This window comes from Leuciscus leuciscus, assembly GCF_965113295.1.
Source record: "Leuciscus leuciscus genome assembly, chromosome: 21".
NCBI classification, from domain to species: domain Eukaryota; kingdom Metazoa; phylum Chordata; class Actinopteri; order Cypriniformes; family Leuciscidae; genus Leuciscus; species Leuciscus leuciscus.
This window is the reverse complement of record NC_138745.1, coordinates 18549245-18568106: the sequence shown is the minus strand read 5'-3', so window position 1 is coordinate 18568106 and position 18862 is coordinate 18549245. Positions and strand designations below refer to the sequence as shown.

At 39.2% G+C, this 18862-nt stretch overlaps 1 protein-coding gene across 2 annotated transcripts; it reads left to right on the top strand.

The window, feature by feature from the left end:
• Positions 1-610: 610 nt before the first annotated feature.
• pcgf5b (polycomb group ring finger 5b) lies at positions 611-17863 on the top strand. Of its 2 annotated transcripts, XM_082152876.1 has the most exons (9): positions 611-767; positions 2287-2555; positions 5510-5606; positions 6012-6067; positions 6175-6234; positions 8329-8474; positions 13199-13297; positions 14227-14316; positions 15433-17863. In XM_082152876.1, the coding sequence occupies exons 2-9, from the start codon at positions 2444-2446 to the stop codon at positions 15478-15480; spliced, it is 708 nt and encodes a 235-aa protein (XP_082009002.1). In that variant the 5' UTR covers positions 611-767; positions 2287-2443; the 3' UTR covers positions 15481-17863. The 2 variants fall into 2 exon arrangements, with proteins under 2 accessions (XP_082009002.1, XP_082009003.1); XM_082152877.1 differs by lacking the exon at positions 13199-13297.
• The last annotated feature ends 999 nt before the right edge of the window (positions 17864-18862 follow it).

Genomic DNA, 18862 nt, shown 5'->3' with positions numbered 1-18862 from the left:
TATGTAAGTGGTTAGGACTAGAAGTGTGCAAGGGGTGGTGGAGGGATGCTGCTAAACTGTCAACGAATTGAGGTGAGACTGCTGAATATATATATATACACACCTCTTATCGTTGATTGCTGAGTGCTCTCCACTCCTGTTAATTATCTGAACGTGATCCTCCCGAACTTTGTTAATAAAACATCATTTTGTGAGAGTATAAATTTGTTTTACTCATCCCATATTTTTACCTAAAATATATTTCTTCATTTAGTCTAGTGTGATGCTGTGGAAAAATAAATAAAGGTCAATTTATATAAATTTATGGGGGCTGAGGAGGAAATGTCAAAACATTATTACTTATGCCTCTCCTTATTAATGAAAAACAGTCTTGCATGAACTGGCAGGTACCTTGCCTAGTTATAATAGCAGGTACCTGCCTTGTACAGGTCTTAGTAATACAGTAATAACGAATCCACCAGCTTGACAGTGCTGCCACATGTCTGTCTTCATTGATAAACTGGTTCTGTTACCGGACTAGCTGGTAATTGAAGGCTGCGCCCTAGTTTGTGTCCAATCAGAGACAATCTGCCATGGAATGAATAAAACAGCAATGCGTAAACAAGAACTGGAAAGTCCTCCGCCCCCTTCCCCATAACATCTCAAATGAAAGCAGTTCCGTATTCCGTGCCGCTACTACAACCATCACTTTCAATAGCCCAAATTCGGTCAAGCCTGTTTGTAAAAATCAATGCGCATCATCGACATGGACCCATCATTTGTAGAAGGTAAGAGATGGTCGCTACTGTCTGACTGCAGCTGCGTGTCGTTTTCACGCTCTCCCTTCATCGTAAAGTTTCGGGTGGGATGGGAATGCGGTCTCGTGTCATATATCAAGTTCGTCAGCATGTCTGTGTCTCTGTAGGAGACTAGTTGTCAGGGTAGAGTTGGTTATTTAGTGCGCACTGGTGAGCGATAATACACTCGCCTCTCGCTTGCTGAAAGTGACACATACAAATGGCAGCAAGTTAAAACGAGTGCAGCACTATTCGCTCATTATTCGTTATCGACGTAACGCAGCGCAGGGTTTTTACAGGAAGATGACGCAGAGAATGACACTCAGACACTGAAGGTGGCCAAGTGAGGATAAACCGACTAGTTTTGACAGTAGACTTTAAAAAACACTTACTGTCGTGAAGATGAGAAGCGACATAGCTAATGTGGATTAGCTGAGGATTAACGTTGGAGTATAGGCTATATGACAAACCCGTATTGAATATATTTGTCAAAACCTTTCATGTCTGATCCCAACATAAGATATGGGGCGTCAAACTAATGTAAAATAGGACAAAATACAACGTTCACAGGCCCACATTTTGTGTCGGTTGATTGTTATTATTACAAAATAACACGAGTTCCCCACTTTATACAGGACTTTTTGTAAGGATAAACGCAGTTAGACTTTTATTTAATGTAATTTTTGAAGCCCCTCTGTACTTTGAGTTTAACCCAATGGTTTCGTTTTGAAGCAGTAGGCGGGGCTTTATTCGCATGTGTGATGATGCACCTGTAGACTGCTCAAACAAATGTAAGCCATTCAGTTTCTCAAACATTAAAAGTTGCACTCAGAATTATGGATAACAAGTAATCATATATTAACTTTATATTGTGGTTTTAAAAGAGTATCTAAAAAAAACATGCAAACCAGACAATATAACAACAAACACAATATAGATAGGCCTACTTAACAACTTAATGAAGGCAGAGACATAGTCCAGAGATGTGCAGTATATATGCGATGAACTGGCCTAAACACAATGAATAAGAGTAGAAAAATAATTGTCCAAGCAAGCAGCTCTCACACTACCGATCAAGGATGAACCATAGGAAAATATAGAAGTGAATTGGGGAATGTCCATTATGTGTTGTAGCAGGAGTAGTAGTAGTTTAAGACAGAGAAAAAAATAAATAAATAGATGGAAAGCTTCTGTGTGCAGTTAGTAAACATACTTCAGTAGGCCAGTAGGTGTCAGTACCTCTGATCAGAAAAGATCCAAAACCACTGGTACTTTTGGCATAAATAAAAGTGAGCGTAAATAAGGGCTTTTTCAAAAGAAGTTCCTCCTGCTCAGAGAGTTTGCAATTTTTGTATTCAGCCTTACTGAATTCACCTTTAACAACCTATAAAAATTACACATAAAGATATAATGTTCCAAAGCAATAAAAGTAAAAAATAAAATAAAATAAAAAGTAAAAAAGATATCACATTTTTGTTTCAAAGTCTAATTGTTGAATCCACATCCACAGGTCTGTCTAAAAGGCATGTTTAATTATCCATGATGTCATGAAGGACGAGAAGGCCAGGGGCCCTTCAGCAGTTGAGCCACGGAGTGGTTAAATCTTCCTTCTTCCTTCATCCTTACACCATCTGTTTTCCCTCCATCCCCACTTTGGTAACTTGACAATGACATCACATAGGAAACACCTGGTGAAGGACTTCAACCATTTCATCACCTGTTATGTCTGTAAAGGGTACCTGATCAAGCCAACCACTGTGACAGAGTGCCTGCACACATGTGAGTACCTACAGTCTTTAGCCCTATTCGCATTGGATAAGTATTATATAGGGACCTCGTGTGATTTAGAAATTACCCACCCACATCTGAATTTTGTGTGGCGCACGGGATAAGTGAAGCCTGTGATTTTACTCGAATTTACTGACTTCTCCCGAATATGATGTCAATAGGCTATTGCTTGGAAATGTCTAGTCATTATAGGTCTAGATATATCATAAACAGAAGAATGTTCTTTACCTGCATGCTGCTATACATGTCATCCATCTAATCATTCTTGTTGTTTTTACTCTTCTGATGGTTTTCAACTTTCTCTTTCTGCAAATTGTATAGTTGTATGGTTTATAGCGATATTACCCAGCACCCAAAATACTATCAAAACACTCCAGCACAGCCTCCATTCTTCGCGAAAGATGGATAAAAAGCAACACAGGAAACAAAAACCTTGAAAAAATTATATACCACCCCGCCAAATCACAGAGATGCCGATTCGCACGAGACAGGTATTATCACAGGACCTCAGTGTTCGGAGAAATATGACACCATTTTTTACTGTACGAATTACAGACATGGCTGATTCGCACGGGATTAAGATCACAGACAACCTCCACAATTATTACAAATGACTAGAGGTCACCAGGTAATACTAATCCAGGGCTTTTGTGAAAGTTTAGGGAAATGTTTATTGGTGATTTCTCAACCAATGGGCCCTCACCCCAAAATGGTCTGTTCTGATTGCTTGATGGATAGTGGGTGATAAAAGCAATGCTAAATGCAAATAATTAAATAATAATAATAAAATGCAGATATATGCTCAAGCTTTGTTAGGATTGCAGAATGAGGAAGAAACCATGTTCCATATGATTTATTGTCATATATCTGGTAAAGCTGTGTCCAGTTAAACTCTACTGTATTACCTGTCATGCTAATACATACAACACAGAGTTTGTTCTATGTGTTTTAGGCTAATAAATCATTCTGCTATTGTTAACGTTCGATATTATTTGATTTTAGGGACATTTAATTTCATAATGCTTGATTAGGCACCTATGAATTTCCACAGAGAGTATGTGAAAATCAGGGTTTAGTGTTAATTAATTGTCAGGTGTAAAGGACCTACTATCCTTTTTGCATCATCATATTGGTGCAGCACTGTCACGATCCCTGTCTCTTTGTCCTTTGTTGTATTTATGCACTTTTATTTTGAAGTGTATTTTCTGTTCACTTTGTTGCACTGCTTCCCCTTTCCTGTTTGCCTTTGTTTCTGTAGATACATGGGCTGTGTTCCACTCAACATTTTTATGGCCTTCACTCGCAAACTTCCCTCCGTTTCGTTCACTCGAATGTGCATCATTGCTTACGTTGCACAAGTGCCCACTACTGGCGGAACTCGTGCATAAGGTTTAAATGGAACGCACTAAGCCCTTGATCACTTGGAATTCACTTTGGAGCTGATTTATTATGTAATCCCCTTTTTTACTTATGAATTTGTTTGATGCACCATTCTATATGCATATAAGTTGTTGGCAAAAATATATAAAATCCTATAGGTATATGAGCTGTTGGAGAAAAACAAAATTACACCAATGAAAAAAAACATCAATAGTATAAACTTTGACTGTGAACATAAGGCAGCTACAAGTATTATGCAATTAAATCTCAACATAATGAATATATTATGCGATTCATTCTCAAAATAATTAATATATCATACACTTAATCACACAGTTAAGCACGATCTGCTGTGACGTCACAATCAAGATGAATTGTGGGATATAGAGCTGCTTGAAGTGTACATTGGAGTAGACTCACTCCCTCTGTCAAAATCGAGGGGATGAGGGTCTGTCCATATAAAACTCCCTCATCCACTTCACGAAGTGGAACGCACTTCATAATCATGGCAGGGATTCCCCCGAGGAGAAGTGCTTAGGGAAGTTTGCAAGTGCGTGTCTAAAAGTTTAGTGGAACGCAGCCCTTGTTTGTTTCCTTAGGGTTTAATCAGTCTCAGGTGTTCCTTGTTACCCATTTGTTATCCTGTGTATATATACCCCTGTGTTTCAGTACTTTTTGAATCATGTTTCATGTTCTGGTTTTGATTTAGGCCTCATTTTGTGTTATCTTTTGTTTTGTTAAATTTATGCTTGCATTTGGATCCAGTCTCTCCTCTTGCATCGGCCAAGTAACAAGCACACTACATGTGAATATTCCCACTCTTTAAAATACATGACCAGCACAGTGTCACAGTCATCTGTTGATCAGTCACCATGACCACAGTTATTCTCCTCAATGCATAAGCTATTTTCACTCATAATATTTTCACTATAATATTCTTGATTGAGTCAGTTTCTGATTTCTGCTTGCTTTAATTTTTCTTTTCTTTTATAGGCTATAATGTTTATTAATGCCCTAACAAGAATTCCATATTTTGAATGCACTATGCATTTGTTTGGACTATGAACGATATTTTAGCCCTCTACCCAGCCAATTATTCCACACAGTGATGACCTGATTGTGTCTTATATCAATATCAGTGTGGGCAGTGACTATTTTTCCCCCCCACTCATTAATGAGGTAAAGCAGTTTGATTTAGTTTGTGTGTTGACAGGTTTGTGCGTCTGTATTCTCAGATCAATAAGGTATGTTCCTTGCTGGTGGAATGCGATAGGTGTTTCTGGTCACACTTTATTACATGCATAAAAAAAAGTTAGGTATATGTACTTATGTACAACATGCAGAATTTCAATTGTGAAATGTAAAAGGGGATGCAAGCAATTGTGGGATAAAATTGTAGAAACCACAAATACCAGTGTGTTTAGAGCCCATCATTATGTTCACTGCACAGATACAGCTGTTTTAATTGTATTTTGACTAGTTTTAAATGTTCATTAAACAGGTAACATTATTTGTGCATTCAGTTTTTTAAGAATAATTTCTTCTGTTTTCTTGCTTCTGAACAGTTTGCAAAAGCTGTATAGTCCAGCATTTTGAGGACAGCAATGATTGCCCAAAATGTGGTATCCAGGTTCATGAAACGAATCCCTTGGAGATGTTAAGGTAAACGACACTGATCCATAATATCCTACTACTAAGACAAAATTTTCTCTTCAGAAAATCTGTTTCAAGTGATCTGGGATCAGATTCAGTGCAGCATTGTAGATCACACCACAATACAAACCATGATAAGGTTTAATCAGATTAATCTACTTGATTTCGCATCTTGGTTGGGAGGCATTCCAGGCAACAGCCGGATTGTTTTCTGAAGCTAGAGTGTCAGCTGAGATGACCCAGCGCAGGATTGCCTTTCCACACCAGTGATGCATCTCCACCCCAACACCAGACAGAATGATAACATGATAACAAGATCTAGAGCAGCATTAGCCTGAACTTGCTAACAGATGGGACAGGGAAAATATGTCTCTCATCATGTGTTCTGGTAGCTCACATTTCTTTTCTCCAAAGGCTGGACAACACTCTTGAAGAAGTCATATTCAAACTTGTGCCCGGTCTTAGAGAAAGTATGTATTTTACTGAGCCATTTTAAGTAACTTGTGTGTTATATATAGATACCAAATATCATCTGGCATTTATTTAACCTTTTCCCTGCCTTTCATTTTCCTTCCAGAGGAACAGCAGCAAGAGGTGGAATTTTGGAGAAGAAACAAATCGAAAGAAAATTCTAATGGTAAAATGACTCACAAATTATCTGCACTCACCTGATAGCCATGTTACCACTGAGCTTCTCTATTTTAAAGGGATAATTCATCTGAATTTGTTTTTCATTCATATACTCACTCTGTTGTCATTCCAAACCTGAATGAAATGTGAGATAATTTTTGCAGAATGTTGACACTGCTGTTTTTCATACAATGAAAGTGAATGGTGACAATGAGATGTCAAGCTCTGAAAAGGACAAAAAGCACCATTAAATAGCCCAAATAGAATTTGTACGACTTCAGATGACTTAGGCTGCATCAGAAATCACATATTGTCTTGTCTTGAGTATTTGCCATGTGACCTACCAGCGTCAGTTGTGTCACTTCACTGTCATTCACAAATCCTCTCCCATGGCCTCATGGGATTGTGAAGTGTTCATTGGATGCGCACTTCAAAGTCTTGCAGATAGTAGTAGTTGCCCTGGGAACTTTTTGCCTACTGTTTTATTAATACTGTCAATTTGAACATACTACTTAATTCACACACTATTTTTCGCCTACTATGCAGTAGGAAAGTATACGATTTCCGTTGCAGCCTTAGAATACAGCACACAAGTTGTATGGACTAGTTTTATGGTACATTTATGCTGCTTATTGTCCTTTTTCAGAGCTTAACAGCTCCTGGTCACTTAATTTTCATTGTATGGAAAAGAACAGTGTGAAAAGTCTGCATAACATATTTTGTGGTTTGCAGAAGAAAGAAAGTGTTATGGATTTGAAACAGCATGAGGGTCTGTAAATGTTTTCCGAAAGTTTCATTTTTGGCTGATCTATCCCTTTAATTCAACACATTAGGCTCTCATAGCTATGAATCATTCCAATGTGACCTCATGGTACAGGTTACTTTGCTGTATTCAGCATTTAAACTTCTTTCATCAGACTTTTGGTATAACTTTTGTTCCCTATCAAGAAATGTCTTCACAGTTAAAATTAATCTACCCACAATCTGTTTCTGTGACCTTGACTCAGGTGGTAGAATGATGTAAGTCATCAGTATAGGTGTCTCTCTGCTTCTTTGACTCCAGAGGGAACCACAGAATCATTCTGTACAGCTATTTTATTCAGTTACAACTTTAAAGATGAACACAGAAAATGTTAAACTCTTAGACTTTAATGGTTATATGATCATTATTGGTGCTCAATTATTAACAATGCTTCTAATTGTTAGCTATGTTAAAAACAGTTTTGCTTTCCACAAAATTATTAAGCTGCAATAATGTTGTTTTCAACATTAGTTAAGAAATGTTTCTTTAGCACCAAATCAGCACATTTTTGAGCATGTGACACTGACCAATAATGGCTGCTGAAAATTCAATAATAATCTACAGTCCTTGTGCTCTGTATGAGCCTAAATGAAGGACTTTCATAGTAGTTGGAGTCTCCAAGGTAACTTGTAAGTGTTTGCAGCTGCAAATAGTTCTTAATGATGAGATAATTACCACATTTATAATTTTCCTAAGAGCATTGTTTTGAATATTATCTATTTCATATAAAAGAAAATCTGAGAAAAGATGCAGATGCTGTTTTGGATTAGCATGTCTATTCAGCTTTGCCTGAAATGTTTTGCTTTTTTGCCCCACATTGTCGAAGAAGCATGTAATGAAGCACTTTTTTTAAATGAAATTTTTGCAAGAAATCCATAGGAAGTCTGTTGAGTTTTTTCTCAAGGAAATCTTCAATAAGATGTGTATATTGGTGGATACAGGGATTTTGTGTTTTAACAATATTTGGGAGTACAAAAAGTAAATAAATGTAAAAGTATTTATTTACATGGAGCTTTATACAATACAGATTGTTTCAAAGCAGCTTCACAGTAATAAACAAAAAAATAACAGTGTTCATTTTGAAAAATTCATCAATTATGAAACAAATTTGAGCTGTAAAGCAGCTCTATAAAAGACAACAGTGTCATTAGCTCAATTTAGTACAATAAAAAAGCAACTGTACAGTTATTTAAGAGAACATCTGTGTGAAAAGTAGATAAAACAACAGTTCAGAACCTTCATTAAATGATTTAAATGGCAATCCTTTAGCATAAGCACCACTGTTTTGTCTTTTTCCAGAGGATGGCCCTATTTGTAAGAAATCCCGAGTAGATGAAGAGGATGATGATAAAGGTGATGGGGACTACCACAGGAGTGATACTCAGATAGCCATCTGTCTGGACTGCTTGCGTAACAATGGGCAGATGGGAGAGAACATTGTTAAGGTTAGCCATCTTGAATTTTGCGATATAACTCTCCTCCCCCTGTCAGCATTTATGGGTGCCACTCCATGTCTTATGCTTCCTTTATCTTATCTATGCATTGGCCTTGCCCCCTCATTCCCTATAAGGGAAAGGTGAACCGGGATCAGATTTTCCCCACAAGATCCTTGTGTTTGACATTTTAAGATTAAAGATGAGACTGATCCTCAGTCTTTACTAAAGCCTGGTATCAATCAGTGTGACTCCAATGCTCAATCCTTTCTATCAGCTTCCAATTTACCATTATCTCCCTGCTTGCTAATAACTTTTTCTTTCTTTCTTTCGGTCTTTCTTTCGGTCTTTCTTTTGGTCTTTCTTTCTTTCTTTCTTTCTTTCTTTCTTTCTTTCTTTCTTTCTTTCTTTCTTTCTTTCTTTGTTAACGTGATGTCTCATATAGTCTCATGTTAACTACATTAAGCTTTATTTCATATATATATATATTGTGTTTTTGAAAGAAGTCTTTTATGCTCACCAAGGCCACATGTATTTAATCAAAAATATTGTAAAAACAGTAATATTGTGTAATATAATTACAGTTTAAAACAACTGTTCACTATCTGTCAGCCACTTTGACGTTGACGTCGAGAATAACACTAGGGGTTGCACTTGGGAGCCCCAGACACCTCTGATACTTCAGAAAAGGCCAATAAGAACTGGCGAGGGGAATTTGCATGCCAGCCACTCCCCTGGAGGGCTTACGGGTATAAAAGGAGGCTGGTGTGCTCCACTCATTCAGATTTATTTTTCGGAGCTGAGAAGATGTATCTGTGTTTCTCTATCCACTCACCTCTGCCTAAAAGCTTCGTTGGATTTCTGTATGGCGCATTTCAGCGATTCTCTCTTCCACACACACAGTTTAGTGCAAAAGAGTAAAAAGAGATATTTCCAAAAAAGATTCTCTAGCAAGAGAAATTTTCCATAAAACAGACATTTTCTCTAAAAGAGTAAATGCGGACAAAAATTTATTTTTAAAGATGCTTTTCTGCATGTGTATTTCTGGATGTGGTCGACACCTGTCTCCATTAAAACGGTCCTATCGCTGCTGCATCCCCATGCTGGAGCAGCTTTTGTGGATGGTTCATGCTCTCGCTGCGTCCTGGTCCTTCTACCTCCAGGTACGAGGCCTCGGCAGCGAGCACTTAGTGTGATCTGAGGGTACCAATGGATGTATTTCTGCAGGGTGAGTCCCCACAGACCTTCTATTCCTCAGCACGCTCGTCTCTCCTAGTTGAGCTAATGGATTAGGTTAGGCGGTTCGTCCTATGGCAAGCCTAATTTATTATTCAGGTCTCCAGATGAGGATGAACTGTCAACCTGGCAGAATCGTCCCAGACTCCCTTCTATGGCATGTAAGTTTACTCCGTCTCTAACGGCGGGGCCTTGCAGTACTGCTGGGCAGGCCACCATCCTGCAGACCAAGGCACTAAAAGATTTGCATGAGGGTAGTTCTGAGCCAGGATTGATGCAGGAACTGCATTCGGCGAAATTAGCACATCTCTAACAAGAGTAGGTAACAGTCGCAGTAACGCCACTTGGGTTAATGCATATGAAACCACTTCAGCATTGGCTTCATGCTCGAGTCACAAGATGCACACATCGAGTGACCATCACATCGATCTGTCGCTGTACTTTAAGTCCTTGGACAAACCTTGCGTTTCTACGAGTGGGAGTTCAATTAGAATAAGTGTCCAGACGTGTTGTCGTCACAACAGTCTCTTCCAAGACTGACTAGTGTGCTGGATGCAATGGGCATGCAGCCTTGGGAACCTGGACAGGTCCCCGACTGCACTGGCACATCAACTTCCTTGGGGCCTTGAGTTGTTGGCTGTGCTGCTAGCCTTGAGGAGGTTTTGGCTATTGATCCATGGCAAGCATACGTTGATCCAAATGGTCAACGTGGCGATGGTGGCATATATCAATTGCCATGGTGGTATCCACTCTCGTCGCATGTCCCAACTCGCCCACCGTCTCCTCCTGTGGAGTCAGCAGCAACTGAAGTCACTGTGAGCCACTCATGTCCCAGGCGACCTTAATCACACAGCTGACTCGCTCTTATGACAGCCTACGCTCCATGGAGAGTAGGGGTGTCGAAATTAATCATTTCTACGATGCATCGCGATGCAGACGAGGACGATTCGGTATCGGTTCAGTAATAGACCATAACCGATTATAATGTACTGACGCTTTTCTGACGTCATTTATTGCGTACATGTTTTGTCGCGATACCATACAATGACAGAGGGAGGTGAGACGTGAGTGCGAGAAAAGAAAAAATGCTCTAACTACTTTAAAAGCCTACATCTTGGCACATTTCAGCTTTTATGAACAACCTGGTAAGCACGACCTGCAGAAGACACGTGCTGTGTGCGCTTATGTCACGCACAAATAGAATTTGCAGGAGGTAATACCACTAACTTGATAAACCACGTTAGCCGTTTTCACCCCAAGCTGTTAACGCCTGGCAGAGTCTGACTGCTTTAGAGTAAGCGGATGAGCTCCCACGTCACCCGAATCCGCAGCCAAAAACAAATCATCCACCCGCCCCAATCATTTTCTCTGATTTAAGTATCCGCACCCGATGGTCAAATTACAATTATTCTGTGTTGTTACGCGTGATTATAAATGGATGATCATCACCTTCAACAGCGGACTCGGCGACGGTTGATGCGCGCATCTTTAATGGTAACATAATACACTGATTAATGAGCGCTGCTTTTAAATGAACATTTCTTTAAAACAACATTTATTTGACAGATTTTCCTTTTCTTAATGGCATAAACAAGCTTTACTCCCTTGAAACTTAAACTGAAATGTCACTGTTTCTGTCACTGCGACTTCCCGAACAGGCGAGCACACGCACACACACGCGCGCACACATCACTTTTGAAGTAAAATTGAAAATTGAGGATGCAGTGCATCGTGATATCGAATTGAACTGAATCGATGACATGATAATCGTAATTGAACCGAACCGTGAGACCAGTGTAGGTTCACACCCCTAATGGAGAGTGGTCTTTCAGCTGATTTGGAGTTGATTCGGCGAGGCACAAATAGAACTGTTTACTACCCAGGAACCCTGACTGAGGCCCCCCTCGGCACGGATGCACTGGCACACAGCTAGCCCCGGGGTCTGTGCAAGTAAGCTTTTCCCCAATGAGCCTGCTTGCACAGACGTTGTGCAAAGTCAGAGAGAACGAAGAGTGGGACCTACTGGTTGCAGGTATTGGTCCAACCCTTTCTTGGAGCTCAAGCTCCTTGCGACAGCCCCTTTCTGGTGAATTCCCCTGAGTAATTACCTCCTTTTTCAGGGACAGGGGACAACTTGCCACCTGCACCCAGACCTCTGGAACCTCCACGTCTAATCCCTGGATGGGATGTGGAAGACTTGTGTGGGCTATCACCAGCGGCAGACACTATCACTCAGGCTAGAGCCCACTTCATGAGCCGGGCTTATGCTTTGAAATGGAGTCGGTTCTTTAACTGGTGTGCTTCCAGAGGAGAAGACCCACAGAGATGCGCAGTCGAGTCATAGCGGCACATTACAGTTTAGTAGAGGGTAAGTCATTGGGGAAGCATGACTTGATAATCAGGTTCCTCAAAGATGGCAGGAGGTTGAATCCATCTAGGCCACGCCTTATTCCTTCATGGTATCCCTCTTTAGGCTTGTCGGGTCTACATAGAGCTCCTTTTGAGCTGCTGGGCCTAAGGGCCCTCTCATTGAAGATGGTACTGACCACGCTCATTGGGGACCTGCAGGCATTCTCTGTCAGTGAATTGTGCCTTGAGTTCGGACTGGGATACTCTCACATAATCCCTATCAGACTACGTTCCCACTACCCCTAGGCGAGGCAGACCCAGCCTTATCGTTGCTGTGTCCACTACATTCCCATTCCCGTATTTACTTGGACCACACGCTGAGTTTTAGACACTAGTCTGAGCAGCTCTTTGTCTGTTTTGGGGGACAGCAGAAGGGGAAGGCTGTCTCCAAACAGAGGTTGGCCCACTGGATCGTGGATGCTTTTGCCTTGGCATATCAGGCACAGGGGATCGTGCCATTCCCCTTCATTTAAGCTCACTCCACAAGGAGTGTTGCCTCCTCCTGGGCTTTAGCCTGCAGTGACTGTTTAACTGCAAACTCTATCTGCAGAGTGGTTGGCTCGGCGACACCTAATACCTTTTCGTGAATTTCCAGGTTGAGCCAGTTTCGTCCCGTGTGTTGTAAGGTATGGGCAGGTAAGCTGCGTGCAACTAGCCGGGTGCTCTACTTGCACACAGCAATGAATTTTTCGGAAGAATCAGAGGTGTTTTTGGGCTCCCATGTGAGACCCATAATGTCAGTCTTGACACAACGTCTCGTTCCCTCCATCAGGGAACGGAGGTTACAATAGTAACTGAGACATTTTCTATTTCTTCATTCTTTATTTTAAAAGGGACAATGCACAATAATTAACATGAGCCCATAAGTCCATCATGTAAATGTGCCAGATTTAGCCATACAGAATAATTTTCATCTGCAGTCCCCATTAAGATATAGTTTTTAAATTTTTTTTTTTTTTTTCTATTCCTGTGATGGCAAAGCTGAATTTTCAGCAGCCAGTTTTCAATGTCACATGATCTTTCAGAAATTTTCATTCTAATATTCTGAGACACATTTTGGAAATTTGTTGTCTTTTTTATTTGTTTTCCAGGGTTTAATGAAAAAATTTATTCGCTGCTCAACAAGAGTGACTGTTGGAACAATTAAGAAGTTTTTAAGTCTGAAGTTAAAGCTTCCCAGTTCTTATGAGGTAACATTTGGATATCTTAAGTCTATGTAGTTTACCATTTTCCTGTACAAAGATAGAATGATTTATTGGAATTTACATATTGCCTTTGCATTTTGATTAAATCTCATGTGTATATTAATGTTGTTATGCATTTTGCAGGCACATTTATGCAAAGCTTATAGTGCTTATAGTGGGATAAACATAAGTTTTAGCAGTACATGGTAATTCAACATGAATTTAACATTGCTAATGATATTGTCATGATTCAAGTCCAATGATGATGAGGAAGGCAGATTAAATGGTTCAAAATAACAACAACAAGGTTTATTTAACAAGAGCAAACAACACGAGACAGAGTGCTTGGCACAAACAATATTGGATAAGGAAAGAAAGGAAATGAGGCACTTAAATAGACAAGGTTATGAACTAAATACAGACAGGTGTGCTCGTTAATCAATGTCCATGACAACTAATGACTGGTGAAAATCTAGAACAAAGGAAACAGGTAACTGAAGATAAACAAACAAAAAATCCATGCAAGTGAAACTAAACTACGGAGCCCCGCACATGACATGCAGCAAAATAAATATTAGGCTAAATCATGTGCAGGATTTACTAATTCGTTCCCTCGATTAGCTAAATCGAATTAGTAAATCGTGCACACGATTTAGCAAATCGAGGGAAAGAAATCGTGCGCACGATTTACTTTTTTTTCTTGCATGTCATGATTGGGCCTCCGTACTAAACAGAACATAACTGTGACAGATATAGGAACACTACAAATTAAATATTTTTGTCTGGGACTCAAGTGTGTTTCTTTTATATCTTTGCATGTGTTTCATCACTTACCATATTCCTGCTGTTTATGTTTTGTTTCTTTGATACTTGCTTTGGTGTTTTGTACTACTGTACAATTAAACAGATCTAATAATCACTAACTGTTTCTGCAGCTAGATGTTCTATGCAATGGTGAGATCATGGGTAAAGACCACACCATGGAATTCATCTACATGACCCGCTGGAGGCTTCGGGGAGAAAATGTAAGCCACGAGAATACCAGTATCTCCTCCTTTCCTCTTATGCGTGAAATCTGAATCCTCTCATCTTTTCCACTGGGATGAGCAGTGCGGCAGACCTTATTACCTAAAGGAGCTTCATAGCAAGTTGTGTGGTTTTGCTCTTCATGGTACTTACATTGTGAAGCAAAGTAACTAAGACAGCCATAAAACTTTAAGGTTAATTCCAGTCGGTTCAGTCGAGTCCACACTCTTCAACTGAGCAGGTTCTTCATTAATTTTAGCATTATGACTGTAACTTTTGCACAAGGCTATCATGGAGTATGGAGCTATGAGGACTGAATGCAATGATTGGACGAACATTTTTTTGGTCCTGAGGCTTCCACAGAAGATATATGTACATGTTTTAATTAGTGCTGTCAAAAAAAAAAAAAAAAAAACTAGATTAATTACACATTTTTTCTGTGATTAATCCCCCAATTTTAAACATTAATTATAGCCATTCAACATTGCAGTGTAATTGAAAGCTATAAAAAAAATAAAAAAAATAATCATTTATTAGGCTTCAAAAAAAGAACAACTTTTAATTTAAGTGAACTTCAAACAATCCTCACATAAACCCATAATCAATGTCATATAATTAGTGGCTGCTGTCACTTTAAGATCTGCCGCTGCTGACAGAGACGTGGATCTCACACGCGTCTCATTCTCTCACAACTCTTAATGCTCATTTAAGACTGCTCTTATGAGGATACTCGACAAAATGGACATTTTGGCATAAATGTGTGTTACTGTTCGTTCAGAAATTGTTAAATGACAGTATGTCAGTGTGATTTCAACTTCACTATTAAAATTGTGTTTAATTGTTAAAAATCTATGGATGAACTTTTCCCATAAACTTGATGAGCAATCCCAGCATGCAAAACACACCATATTCTGATGGTGACCAGCAATGCGGGATTTCAGCAGGGGTAGCTTGCAATGAACTTGAATTATATTGTATTTGTAATCAGTGATCATAAAATACTTTTATATTGAATGATAATTTTTTATTTAATTATAAATGTATGTGAATATAAAGCTTGCATATCGTCATAAAAGGAAATTTTACACTCATCTACAACATGTCTCTTTCTCCAGGTATACCCAATGGTACTTGAATATCGACCACGCATTGACTTTGGCTAGGTTGAAATACCCTGCACTAATTTCATCCTATGAACAGACAGCAAATTGAATGGACCAGTTCTGAAGATGTGCTCTACCCATCTCTTCTGTTTAGTTTCATTCGTTTTTTTGTCGAAAGATTGTCACTTACAACATTGTGATTTATTTCACTTCCTGTGTTGTAGTTTATTTACCAAAGTGACGCTATAAAAAGTCATGTTTAAAGGCCTTCAGCAATTTGCATTTGATGGTAGCTCCCTTTAAAAATGTCACATGATATGAAAATCTCAAGTAAATGCGGCAGTGCCTTTATATTACATCATCTTGTGAAGAGATTCTGACAGACGTTGAGTTTATAAAGAGTTGATTTACAGAATTGTTTCCTTTTGTGTTCTACGGACAAAACAAGCCCTACAAGGTTTTGAAAAACATAAGGGTGAGTGACAGAATGTGCATTTTTAGGTCACTTTAAGTGGTTTAATACTAGGCTCCTGGTGTTTAAAGCTTCTGGGCTTGATTAGAACTTCAAACATCCTCTAAGGGGTTTTTAAGCTGGTCTGTTTTTGATTTTGCCCACTTAAGGGGTTTTATTTATTATAGGTTATACCTCTGTGCTCTCAAAAATACCATTTATTTTACATGGTTTTGGTGACCTCTGCATATGTGCCTCATTTAAAAAAAAAAACAAAAAAAAAAAACAAGTTGAATTTAACTTTGCTAAACACATCGAATAGTGGTTTTACAATGTCATCATACTTCCGTGGCATCATAATTGAGAAAGAATTCAGCTTTACTGTCGTGTCATTTTGGTTTATGGCTGGCCGGCAATGAGTTAAAATCTTCCTCACAATTTGTAATACTCTGGCTTGTTTTTTCGGATTTTATAGAAACATAGGTATAATGTTCATAATTGCTGTCTTAAATCAAAGCTTTTGAGTCATGCTTGCCAGTTTTATGTCAGAATAAATCCTGAATCAAGTTGTCCAAAGAAAGAAATGTCAAAGCAAAGGAAGAAACTATACTTGAAGGAACACGCCGACTCTTTGGGACTTTAGCTTATTCACCGTATCCCCCAGAGTTAGATAAGTCCATACATACCCTTTTCATCTCCGTGCGTGCCATAACTCAGTCTGACGCACCCACCACTAGCCTAGCTTAGCACAAAGACTGGAGGTAAACGGCTCCAGCTAGCATACTGCTCCCAATAAGTGACAAAATAACCATATTAGCCAATAGCCATCTTCTAACTGTATACATACTGGGAACTATATTCTCAGAAGGCGAATCACTGCTACTTGGGCGGAGTGATTTCCTCGCAGCACCTGAGAAGCCCCGTGGTGAGGAGCAGAGAGTTCCCTCAGAGTTGGAGTAAATCACACAGAAGTAGCAGTGCTTCGCCTTCTGAGAATATAGTTCCCAGTATGTATACGGTTAGAAGATGGCTGTGTCTCATGTGACCTTGTTTTTTGTACACGTTGTGACTATGCAAATCACAACATGTAAATAGGAAAATGTTGCCGTTACTTTGTCACTTATTGGGAGCAGTATGCTAGCTGGAGCCGTTTACCTCCAGTCTTTGTGCTAAGCTAGGCTAGCGGTGGGTGCGTCAGAAAGAGTTACGGCACGCACGAAGATGAAAAGGGTATGTATGGACTTACCTAACTCTGGGGGATACGGTGAATAAGCTAAAGTCCCAAAGAGTCGGCGTGTTCCTTTAATTATTGCAAAATAGAATTAAGGGATTTGCTGGGCCACATTACAGTATATTAGTCTGGTCATATTGCACCAAAGACACTCTACAGCATCTGACCACATGGCATAACAGGCTAAAAACTGTTTGCCTTGCCTTACAACTATACACACAGAGGCCATGTGGCAAAGAGAAAGCTTGAATTTCTGAGCATACCAAAACTACCTAATTTCTCAGAGTTCAAAAAAATTTTTTTCCAGTCTATTTGTGAATTTTTCCACGTCCTTACAAATCTCCCTGAAAAAATACATCTGATAAAATCACATAAATCTGAGTTAAAAATCTTAATCAACAATAAAAATAGAAAATATTATTTTGCAATTGTTTTCACATTAAAAAGGTGACTTTAAAATATAAAATAATGTGTGGACACTGAATAATATTTGTTTAGAATAGTCCCTTGAATGTCCTTGTACTGCAACGATCAAAATGTATTTTTGTAAGAAGCCCTTGTTGATATTTTATCTTTAAAAAAATGGAAATGTATGTTGTATGTAACAAACATGAAATGCTGCTTAGAATATTCTATTTTTTTCAATGTAAAGTTCCTGAGGTGATTCCTTTAGATTAGAAATGTATACAACATATGACATATACTTGAGTTATTGTTTTTGTCTTTGTCCGGAAGAAAAATACACTCATGAATATCAGTTATATTGGTCTCCATGTACCATTTTTGATTTCATACTTATGTCATGGTATTTAAAATTTCTAAACAGACAAAACACTACAGTGTTTATTTTATTGAATGTGTTACAGATGGTTCCATTCTCTCTCCCTCCTGAATGGTCTCATTGCACAGCGGTGTGTGTGGAGCTCTGGTTGCGGTACCATTGCCTCATATTTTCTCTGTGATTTCATCTAAGGTTCATCTGCCAAGGACAGAATTTCTCCACGGCCAGAATCCATCGACTTTTTAAGTGATTGGACTTTCACTGCTTTCAATGAGGAGAAAATGCTGCCAAAAGATCATAAAAAAGAGACAGCTATCTCATTTTTAGATGGTTGAGGAGGGAATGTGTGTGTGTGTGTGTGTGTGTGTGTGTGTGTGTGTGTGTGTGTGTGTGTGTGTGTGTGTGTGTGTGTGTGTGTGTGTGTGTGTGCGCATGCGTGTGTGTGTGTGTGTGTGTGTGTGTGTGTGTGTGTGTGTGTGTGTGTGTGTGTGTGTGTGTGTGTGTGTGTGTGTGTGTGTGTGTTCATCACTCTTTAGTTTCTAAAATGGGAAAGTCATTCAGCATCATGTTGATGAAGACCCACTAGACTGGTTCACACAGCTTTGCTTTCTGGGAGTTGATGTTCTGAAAGATGCGCCGCTCTGCAGAAAGACACTGCCTGGGCTCTGAGCTCATGAAAGTGGATTTCTTCACTTTCTACAGGTCGGTCACAACACCTCTGGATTTCCACTTTGTGTCATGGCCAGTCAATTTTTCCAAAAGCACTCTCTTCTGTCTTGGAAAGTGTATGTATGTCCTACCTGTGCCAAATTTATTCTCCATCTGCACAATAGATAATTTTTTGGACCTTCGTGTCTTTAAACTGCCTATTCCCATGAAGGTGAACAGGGGTTATATTGGGAATTTGGAGGAGGGAAAACACAAAAATTTGGTGGTGATACTGCCTGGTGCCCTTGGCAAGAAATTGCTCCGGTTACTA